Here is a 10,846-nt window from a genome sequence, read left to right as displayed (position 1 = left end):
CTGTGGCCACCGTATCTTCTGCAGGTAGAAAATAGTCCCTTCTCATGATAGAAAACTAGGTGATGAGGCTAGAGGGTCCATCTCTGATGGCCTGCATCTGGTTGACACCTGGTGAGGACTGGAGCCACCTCCATCATGCTTCTTCCCCCATCGGTGACCTCCACCGCTGGCCTGGCCCAGCTCGCCAGGCCTGTCAAAACTAGACTCCAATCCTGGGTTTTCGGCTTTTGGCGAGGCTGGCTTGGATCTGGACTAGTGCTGGACGGCCCTGCTCGCGTCCAGCTTCCGGGACGCACGTGCTCGGCGACTCTCCCTTTCCTGGGGACAGAGCACGCGCCGGGCTGTCGGCAGCAAGCCACGCCCCCAGGGCTCAGTGAGCGAGGAGACTCCAGGCCTCTAGCCCCGCCCCACGCCACGCCCCTAGAGACCCGAGTCGCGGCGACTCCAGGCCTCTAGCCCCGCCTCACGCCACGCCCCCAGGACGCCGAGAGTGCTGCCACTCCAGGCCTCTAGCCCCGCCTCACTCCACGCCCCCAGAGCGCCGAGAGGGCGTGACTCCACGCCGCTAGCCCCGCCCCTACGTCTTAAGCCTCGCCCCTGGGACGCAGTGAACGGGACGCAGTGAACGCGCCGCAACACTTCCGGCGGGAAGGTGACTCTCCGCTCCGAGGCGAGTACGCCCTGGTCGACCTGTGCGGGCAGACCTTCGGGAAGGAGGTTCGTGTGCTTTGGAATTATTATTTTACTCTGGTTTTGACTTTTAAAAATTACATGAGAGGTTTTGCTGCCGCCTGCTCTTCGTCCCCAGGATCCAGGCGGCGGCTTTAGGCTGCGCGATGCTTGACCGCTCGTTCTCTGCTTTCCTTCTAGTGGGTTGTGAATTCTGCGAACCCTGAACTCTTGGCAGGTGCTTACCGATTTAGCTAATTAGTTTCCTGGAGATTTTACCCGTCCAACTCTTTAAAACTGTGGGTGCAGTGCTAGACGCAATGCTACGTCGAGTTAATGACGGCGCTATGATTCCAAGCTCCCCAGACAATAGTTTATACAGAAGAGGAGTGTGTTGTTTTCAAGCTTAGCCTCGATGGATACCAAATGCATTTCTTTAAGAAATTAGTTCCACCCTAGTTTGCCAGAGGTGTAGCTCTACGTAATTACGGCTTGGGCTTTTGTATTTTTTATCCTTCCTCTCGCCCCCCGTCTAACAATAACTATGAATGATGCAAAATTAACTGTCTGAAAGTGTTATAAATATTGAGTATTGAAATAATCTAATTCTTTGGGCGGGGCTGAAAAGCAGTACACCCTCCCCCCAGAAAGGCTGATTAAAATACTTGAATTAAGGGCACAGGAGTGTTTATTTTCCAGCTTGGTTATAACTTGGTTAGATGATGAAAAGATTAGCTTGTTAACTGTAGAGAGCTGGTCAGTGAAGTTTCCCGTGGGCCTATGTTATTAGAACTTAGATTATTACCGGAATGGTTGCTGTTTGTTCAGCAGTTACTGTGTGCAAAGCACTTTTTACGTATTATCCCATTTGATGCTGACCCTAGCCGTGGGAAGTTTCCACAGGGTAGGTAAACAGTGAAGGAAACTGAGGCTTAGAGAAGTTGAGCCATTACTTCTTAGCTCCCCAGGGCTGGAACTGGAACTTGACCCACCTCTTTCTGGCTGCTAGGGAGCTGTGCTGTTGACCACCTTTAATCCAGCCCCTCCTCTGCAGGTGCAGGCCTGGTTTGGACAGAGTGAAAGAGAAAGATGCCGAAGGACTCCGGCCCGCTGTAAGTGCCCGGTGTGTGGGGGTGGAGCAGCCAGGAGCTTCTCAAACACAGAGTTTCTTTCCTCTGAGCCAAGAGTTCGGGGCAGCTGGGATTATGGGAGGATGGACTATGCACGTCCCACAGGGACTTGTGTCTGGGTCCTCGCTCTGCTGCTCACCTGGGCAGGTCATCTAACCTCTCTGGGATTTATAAACGTTTGTACAGTGATAGGGTTGTTCTGGAATGATGACCTTTTTGATCCCATCCTACAGATGTGTGTTTTTTAAAACACGTTTCGCACCAATGTCTTACTGTTCTGTTTTCAGAGTACCTTTACATTGGCTTGGCTTTGGCTATGCAGCACTGGTTGCTTCCGGCGGGATCATTGGCTATGCAAAAGCAGGTATGGTTTGTACTTATTTAACCTCTTGCAGTCTTGTTCCTGGTGAAGAACGAGTCTCCAGTACTCCCAGACTACAGTCTTGTTGGAGTCAGGTTTGGTTTAAGTCTCCTCTTTGGAGAGCCTGCTTATCATCAGCCCCATAGCTGTTCCTTTACTCACCTCGAGGTTATCTGGCTGAGCTAAACCAGGCTTCTTGTCAGTCACTTCTGCCTCTTTATCTAAAGATGCCGGTTAGGAATGGTAGTAGATGGTCATTATCATCACCTGCCATACATCAGCCTTGACCCCGGAGGGCCATCTCTGCTCTTTAAGTGGGAGAAAGCCTCTTAGCTCCACATGAGTGGTTTTGAGGTCTCCGCCTGAAGCCAGGTGCAGGTGTGTCGGTGAATCTGGCTATTTTCCAGGAGCCTTCCTCGCCTGCTTCCCCACCGCCAGCACACACACCAGAACCCACTCTCCAAAATCCTTTTTAACTCACTGACCCTATTTCCCCTTCCTTTGGGGATGAGCCCGAGGTTGGGCCCACGGGCAGTTCCAGTCTTCTCAAGGCTAATCACCCCTGGCCAGGAGCCTCCTTTTCTCCTTCGGAGCTGCCCTGCCTGTCAGAGGAGAGGGCGGTGGTGTGGTTATGGCCCTGACTTCTCCAGTGGAAAAGGCAATCTACCCCAAACCTTTTTCTGCATGAGGACACCTTGGTCTTGAATGGCACAGGGAGATGTTCCCTTTGCCGTTTCCTCGGGGCGGGTTGCGGGGGTGGGTGGCGGGGCGGGCTGGGGGATCCTGTTGCTGAGATGAGTGTCTGCCAGGAGAACGCAGGTGTGTGTGTACCTCCTTCCAGGCAGCGTTCCGTCCCTGGCTGCCGGGCTCCTCTTCGGTGGTCTTGCCGGCCTGGGTTCCTATCAGCTGTCTCAGGATCCGAAGAACGTTTGGCTTTTCTTAGGTACGTCGTTTCACGGTCTCTCCCTGATGCATCCCTGGGTTGGTGGGACGTGGCAGGCTCTTCAGACTGAGATGCTTCTCCTGCTTCTGTCAAGTCCTGGGGAAGGTTTGAAAGGAGGGGGTTTGTGCCCATTGCTGCTGATCTTTTATGTAGAGGACACAGAAAGGTTTTCCTCCCTCCCAAATGGAGGTTGACCCGTGAGGTCAGCGTTAAACATGTAGAGGGCAAGCACATGCTTCTTAACCGTTGTGATTGCCCTCTGAGAACTGTCTGCTGGAGCATCGCTGAAGGACCGTGTTTCTGGTTAGGTCCGCATCAGTATTGCGTTTTTCCCGTTTGAAAGTCGTTTATTCGTCCTTTAGATGTAAGCAAAGTGTATAAGACCGAGGCCCGGCCTTCAGGGAGCTGTAGCTCTCACTGGGGACCGCAGGTGGCCGCGGGCTTCTGCCGTGTCCCATTAGCAGCGCGGGGGTGAAGGTTTCATCTTATCTGAGTGGCTTGGCTGTGTTTCTCCCGAGCCCCACCCACGTGTCCGACACTCTGCGGGGGCCTATGGGCCCCCTGCTGCCTCCACACCCCTCCCCCCCCCCAGCTCGAGGAAACTGCAGTTCTGGTCCTCACAGCTGTGCGGGGAGCGAGGGAGCCCCAGTCCTTGGTCCCTGTTGGCGTGGGGGGGATGAGGAGGCGCCCAGCTCTGCCCCCACACGCCTCAGATCCCTGAGTCCTGTTTCCGATGCCGCCCCTCCATGCTAGCAAATGCCCGGTCTCCAGGCACGTCCCTCCTCCCAGGCTGCGGGTCTCTGCTCCCCCCCCTTCTCTGAGCTCTACCCTGTGATGCCAGCCCCTCGGTGGGTCCCAGCCCTGAACGCGCCCACGTGCTTAGCTCTCACCCATTTAAAAACAACAGAAAAGGGACCTTTCGTGACCCCACTTCTTTCTTCAGTGGCTGCCCTTCTTCCTCTTCAGAAACTTCTCTTTAAAAAATCCTTCACCCTCCCATCCTCACTTCCTCAGTTCACATTCTTAACCCACTTCAGCCTCCACTTCTGTTCCTCTCAGTCCAAGAATAACTCTCCCCAAGGCTACCGGGAGCCTGTGTATTTCAAAATTCAGTGTACGTTTTTCAGTCCTTATTTTATTTTGCCCTTTTAGCTGTTCTCGGCACAGTATGCCAATCCATTTTCCATTCTCTTGTTTTTTTTTCCTTTGTATTTTCTCATTCTCTTTTGTCTCTCTTGTCTTTTTTGTCTGTTTTGTCCACCGGTTTCTTTTGACCATTAAATACTAAGGTTCTTAAAACCTGGCTCTTTTTATCTTCTTTATACTCTCTCCCTTGGCAAGATCATTGAAGCCCAGGCCTCAGAGCACCACCAATACACACACGACCCACAGATTTCTCTCTCCGCCAAGCCTTTCTCATGTGTATCCACTTCCCTGCGTGGAAGTTTCCAGGCATGTCCAGGCGTCAGCTCTGACCTGGCTTCATGTCTTCTCTTGTGCTCCATCCACTTGGGTCTCCCTTGCTCTCTTCCCATCCGTCTTCATGTTCATTTCATCAACAAGTCCTGTCAACCCTCGCCCCAGCCCACATCCCAAGTCGTCCCCTTCTCTGCCTCCAAAGCCATCATCCATGTCTTAGTCAGCCCCCCCGCCCCCGCTGCCTGCGTTCCCGAGGGAGTTTCTTCATGGGTGCCCTGCAACCTGCAGTTGTATTTTCAGACGGCAGCTCTGCTTGCGTATCCTTCTGCTCGTGTCTTTTAATGCCTTCGCATCGCCCGGATGAAAACCCCAGTGCCTGCCGGGGCCCGCGGGGCTCTGCCGGGGGTGGCCCTCTCCCTGGCTGTGGTGGGTTTCTGCGCCCCAGCACATCCCCCAGCCTCCGCCCGCTGCCCGGCCCCCTGCTGGACCCGCGTTCCTGCCCTCAGCCCCTCAGCCACCGCTCTTCACATCACAGCTCAGCCTCCACTCTCTCAGCAAGCCCTTCTCCCTGAGTGGGCTGGACCCCCTGATGTTCCGTTGTCTGTAATGCATTCATTGCACCTGTGGCACAGACGATCGGCTTCCCTGGGGGCTCAGCGGCAAAGAATTCACCTGCTAGTGCAGGAGACGCAGGCTCCATCCCTGGGTCGGGAAGATCCCCTGGAGAAGGGCATGGCCACCCGCTCCAGTATTCTTGCCTGGGAAATCCCACGGATGGAGGACCCCTGGCTCGTCCATGGGGTCACAAAAGAGTCGGACATGGCTTCATGACTCAAACGACAGCACAGATTGTACTTTTAAATTTTTGTTTGTGTGATTCTTTCAAGTCAGCCGCATCAAGCTGGAAGCACTGTTAGGGCAGAGCTCTCTCTGATGATGGTTGTGTCCCCTGCACTTGCTGCGGGGCAGGTGGTGGGAATTAATAAAACATGGAATGGGAAAAGCCTGAGAGCATGCAGGGCGAACAGCATCAGCAACGGGGAGGGGACAGAAACCCCACGGCAGTGTAGGAGAAAACGGGAATTATGGCCGAAGAGTGGTAGGAGGTGAGGCGGAGGCAGGCTGGGATCAGACACTGAGAGCCTTTGAGGCCAGTGTTGGTGTTAATACTTAGTCCCATTAAATGTGGACGGCGTGGAGGTCTCTGACTCGGGGGAGGGGGATTATGAGATCAGTTCTGGGCCTTTGAAAGATGGGTGGGAAGTTGGCCACTTTTCTGTCCTCCCACATATAAGATGTATTGATCTTTGACTCTTTTTATCTTTCCACCAGTCACATCTGGAACCTTGGCTGGCATCATGGGGGTGAGATTCTACAACTCTAGGAAGTTCATGCCTGCAGGCCTGATCGCAGGTGCCAGGTACTGTCTGCTCTGTTGCTCGCTTTGGTTCAGTGTCCCAGACGCTTTAGACGTTCAGAAGGGTGCTTGTCTCAGTATACCTGATGCCGAGCATCAGCTGAAATGCCTTAATTTATCCACACACAGGGAAGGCCGCAAAAACAGTTGATTTCATTCATAATGAGATGAGGATACTCATTCACTTCTGAAATGGTCTGGCTCTCACATCCAAGCTCTGATCCCTCTTGACTCCTCCCCGCAGGGGAGGCGGCTTCGGTGGGAAGCCGGGACTGCACCCGCTACTGTGACTTTCAGCTTGGGGTCCATACATACCTCAGCGGTATTGGTGTCCTTTATTAACGAAAATTTCGCTAAAAGGAAATTCTGATCGAATCCTGTTTTCTAATTAACTTTGATTGTAAAATCCAACCCAGGTTGATCTTAAAATGTAGTCTTTAATAAAGATAACCCGAAGATAGACTTTAAAATCTGCTTTGGAAAAAGCTTGCTCACCGACTTGGATTGTAGTCAGGCTGCTGTCAGGAGTCAGGTCTTACACCCAGTGTGGACCAAGGTCAAGAGCCATGTAAGCTGGCAGGCTGGAGGTCTGCCGTCACCCAGCTCTGCGGCGGGGGAGGCCGTGGCCTTTGCAGCCCTGTTTTCTCATCCTTGAAGTGCTGGCAGCTCCATTAGGAACTGTGACTCGCGTGTACACTTTCAAAGCCTGAGCGCAGAACTGCCCTTGGCATGTTCCTCCTTCGGCGCTCCAGGGGCCAGAGTCCATCTCCACTGGCTCTCCCTTGGCACTACCTCGGCACGTACTTGTGGGGAACCTGCTGAGTCTAGTCCCTTAAAAATAGTCGAGTGCCCATGCTGTTCTTGACCTGAATTTTTTTTTATGTGTTTCCTTTGAACAGTTTGCTGATGGTCGTCAAACTTGGAATCAGTGCCTTGGGTAAACCCCATCAGTAATAGTCACGGCCCAGCTTGGACTCATGAAGAATTTTTAAAACTTCTACTCTTTTTCATGTATTAAGATAAACAAGTACAGCATTTCCATATATTCTGACATTTCTCTTCAGAACAGACCAAAAAACAGCACTGAACTTTGCAGAGATAAAAAATCGGTCATTATCATTAAGCCCTAAAGGGATGGGTAAGATGTAACACGAGAGTTTCTTCCTGTGGTACCCTCATACAGTTGGATTCTTTATGTCGGTGTTATCTGTTCTTTCTGTATCTCTAGGTAACATCTCCAGGGATAGAATGTTAGGGTGTCACCATTGGGGCCCTCCAAGCCCCATGTGCTTGCTGCTCAAGAAACAGTGTGAAAAGGATCTCTTAATGATATTTAGGATATCTGTTCTTTTGCTTATCTTAGAGCACAGACCTACTTTGAAATTATGTTAAATAAAATCAATGAAAATAAAGTTTACTGTAAATGATATTTTCTGCAGTGTCTTCATTGCCAGAGCTCTCTAGAACAAGATGTGAATAACAAGATAAAAGAACATGAAGGTGTTTTTGTTGATATTTAGAAATTACCCATTTTGAATAATTTAAAAACCAAGGAAGGAAAGTTATTTGATTATACATTGCATTTAGGCTTGAATTTCTAAGATAAGTGGGACTGCATAATCGAAAAAGAAAAATAAGATTGTGGTTAACCAGTTAATTTATAAATGTGAAACCTGAGAGAACTGTTTATAACTGGAATTACTTAGTTTGGTCTCTACATTGGACATGTTAGCTAATTACACATTTTCACTTTCTTTCAGCATTGAGTTAACTCATTCTGGTACCCCTTACTTTGGTTTTCTCCTTTAGAAAAAAAATGGAGGGGATACATTTGCTACTTATCTCAACTCTCACTGGTATTAATTGGATTTCTTCTATGTTATTCAGGCATTTACAAATCAGTTTTATGGATTGGCTTAAGTTCTTGAAAGAAACCTTACTTTTCTCATCTTTGTGTATGACATGGTTTGACATGTCTGCCATAGCCTGTTTTTTTAAAATTTATTTTATTGAGGTATAGTTCATTTACAGTGTATTAATTTCTGTTGTATAGCAGAGTGATTCCGTTACATATGCACATATATATACATACATTCTTTTTCATATTTTTTCCATTATGGTTTATACCGAATATTATAGGATCCTGTTTATCCATTCTGTATATAATAGCTTGCATCTACTAAGTGGAAACTCCCACACCATCCCTCCCACCTGCCCTCTGCTTTGAAAACCACAAGTCTGTTCTGGGTCTCTGAGTCTCAGTTTCATAGGTAAGTTCGTCTGCATCATATTTTAGACTCCACTTGGAAGTGATACCGTATTTGTCTTTCTAACTTCATGTAGTATATAAATCTCTGGGACCATTCATGTTGTTGCAGTGGCAGTGTGTCATTCTTTTTATGGCTGAGTAGTATTCCATTGTGTGTACGCACCCTGGCTTTATCCATTTGTCTGTTGATGGACATTTAGGTTGCGTCTCTGTCTTGGCTGTTGTAAACAGTGCTGCTGTGAACACTGGGGTTGCGTGTATCTTTGAATTCCTGTTTCCTCTGGATACCTTTCCAGGAATAGGATCCCTGGATCATACGGTAGCTCTATTTTTAAAGGAACCTCCACACTGTCCTCTATGGTGACTGCACCAGTTTACATTCCCACCAACACTGCAGGACGTTCCCTTTTCTCCACACCCTCTCCAGCATTTGTTCTTTATAGACGCTTTGATAATGGCCATTCTGAGTGGTGTGAAATGACACCTCCTTGTAGTTTTGATGTGCATTTCTATAATAATTAGCAATGACGAACATCTTTCTGCGCACCTGTTGGCCATCTGTATGTCTTTGGGAAAGTGTCTATTTAGATTTCCAATTTTAATTTTTTTTTTTAATATATTGAGGTGTATGAGTTGTTTGTATATAAAATATTTACTCTCCAATCCAGGACATTGTATGTCCCTTCATATAATTCAAATTTTGGGGTGTTTTTTTAAAGTGTCTTAAAGCATTTTAGAGTTTTATTCATATTGCGTTTTATATTTTTCATATTCATTTTGCATTTCTATTAAAAGTATTGCAGGATATTTTATAGTTTTGTTACTATTAGTAGCATCTTACATTAGCATGATACATTGGGTAACAACTAATGAACCAATACTGCTACATTATCACTAGTCCATACTTTCTTCAGTTTTTATTTTTAAAGTAATACCCATTTTCTGTTCCGTGATCTCATCTAGGATAGCATATTACATTCATTTGCCATGTAGGGTCCTCTTGGCTGTGACCATCCCTTCGACTTTCCTTGCCTTTGGTGACGGAGTTTTGAGGAGTACTGATCAGGTGTTGTATAAAATGCGCTTCCATTGAGATTTGTCTCCTGTTTTTCTCATGAGTAGACTGAGATCTGGATTTTTTTAGGAGGAAGATCACAGAGGTGAAGTGTCGATTTCATTACATCAGATGGAGGTTACATATATGAACATAGATACATTATTGTTGACGCTGACCTTGATCATCTGGCTGAGGTAGTGTTCCTCAGGCTTCTCCATGGTGAAGTTACTCCCTTTTCCCCCACTTTCCCATGTGGTACTCTGAAAGGAAGTCACTGCATGCTCCACGCTTAAGAAATGGGGAGTTGTGCTCTGCCTCCTTGAGGTCAGAGTGTGTACATAAAAGTTACATGGAATTCGGCTACATGGAAGGTGTCACCTTGTCCCTGTTGTATGTCCATCTGGCCATCCGCTCGTTTAGTGTGGGCTCAGGTATTTTCCAGTTTGGGTTGTAATCCAGTACTTCTCCATTGATTTTCTTGTTCGGATTGTTGCGGTTTTGAACGTGGGGAACTCTTTTAGTTGGCCCATGGCCCGTTGATATAGCCAGTCAGTGTAGGCTTTTTTGTTTGTTTTGCTTGCTTGCTTGTTTTTATAGAACTTCACCATCTCCTGGCACTGTAAGAGGCTCCAGGCTCGTCTTGTATGTTTCACACCCCAACGCTAGAACCGACCGTTTCTCCAAGGAGCCCTGGTTTCTCCTATTGGACAGTATATCAGAAACCACTACCTGCCCTGGATAACGCTTGTTGCTCCTGGGACGTTATGTTATACTTTCACCTTAATTCCTTTTTACTCTTGAAAGTTATTATTCCTCTTTCTAGTTTCTTAAGCTGAATGCTCAAGTTCACCACATCTTCAGTGGTTTTGTTTCTCTCAAAATGGAACAAGTATATAGTTTTTTCTTTGTGATCTGCTTTGACTGACTTTTACAAGTTTTAATACAAAAGTCTGTCTTTGTCCATTTCTAAGGGTATTTATTTCAGATTTGATTTTCCCTTTTGACTGTGAAGTGTTTAGAACAATATTTTTGAATTTTTAAGGGATAATGTTTAAGTAATGCTTTTTTATTCTACTATTGCTATACTGTAAAAAGTAGTTGTTTACATATTTCTACATTTGAGATTTTCTTTGTAGCCTAATATAAGGTAGACTTTTTGTGCATGATAAATGTTAGTATTTTGCCTTATTGGTCAAAAGTCTATACAGTATGTATGTTGATACACTTTGCTGTGTTACTCATGTCTTATTTTTAAGGCTTCTGGATCTGTTTTCTAAGAAAAACCTCCCACTCTGTGTTTGTCAGTTTTTTCTGGTATTTATGATTAATCTTTGCTTCACATATTTATGTTGTTTTAACATTTAATTTAAAAAATTTCCAAACCTAGTGAAAAGTTTTGGTCTCTGTTTCTCTCTATATATATGAACGTAGGTGTAGAAATACTCAACAAAATATTAGCAGATCACATCCAACATTACATACAGAGAATTACATAACATGATCAAGTGGGATTTATTCTAGGTATACAGAACTGTCTCAAGCATTTGAAAATTAATGTAATCTATCGTATCAACAGACTAA

At 47.0% G+C, this 10,846-nt stretch overlaps 1 protein-coding gene across 1 annotated transcript; it reads left to right on the top strand.

The window, feature by feature from the left end:
- Positions 1-564: 564 nt before the first annotated feature.
- On the top strand, positions 565-7,368 carry TMEM14C (transmembrane protein 14C). The gene is made up of 6 exons (XM_061147637.1): positions 565-717; positions 1,724-1,781; positions 2,087-2,163; positions 3,002-3,103; positions 5,855-5,942; positions 6,839-7,368. Exons 2-6 carry the CDS (start codon positions 1,759-1,761, stop codon positions 6,891-6,893), a joined length of 345 nt encoding a protein of 114 aa, XP_061003620.1. The 5' UTR covers positions 565-717; positions 1,724-1,758; the 3' UTR covers positions 6,894-7,368.
- Positions 7,369-10,846: the final 3,478 nt, after the last annotated feature.

The sequence above is a fragment of the Dama dama genome, chromosome 7, assembly GCF_033118175.1.
Source record: "Dama dama isolate Ldn47 chromosome 7, ASM3311817v1, whole genome shotgun sequence".
Lineage (NCBI taxonomy): Eukaryota > Metazoa > Chordata > Mammalia > Artiodactyla > Cervidae > Dama > Dama dama.
This window is presented reverse-complemented; position numbering and strand designations above follow the sequence as displayed.

Coding starts and splice junctions, on each gene's coding strand:
- TMEM14C (XM_061147637.1), top strand. CDS start 1,759: ATGCCGAAGGACTCCGGCCCGCT. Junction 1,782..2,086: donor CCGAAGGACTCCGGCCCGCT/GTAAGTGCCCGG, acceptor TTCTGTTTTCAG/AGTACCTTTACATTGGCTTG. Junction 5,943..6,838: donor GGCCTGATCGCAGGTGCCAG/GTACTGTCTGCT, acceptor TCCTTTGAACAG/TTTGCTGATGGTCGTCAAAC.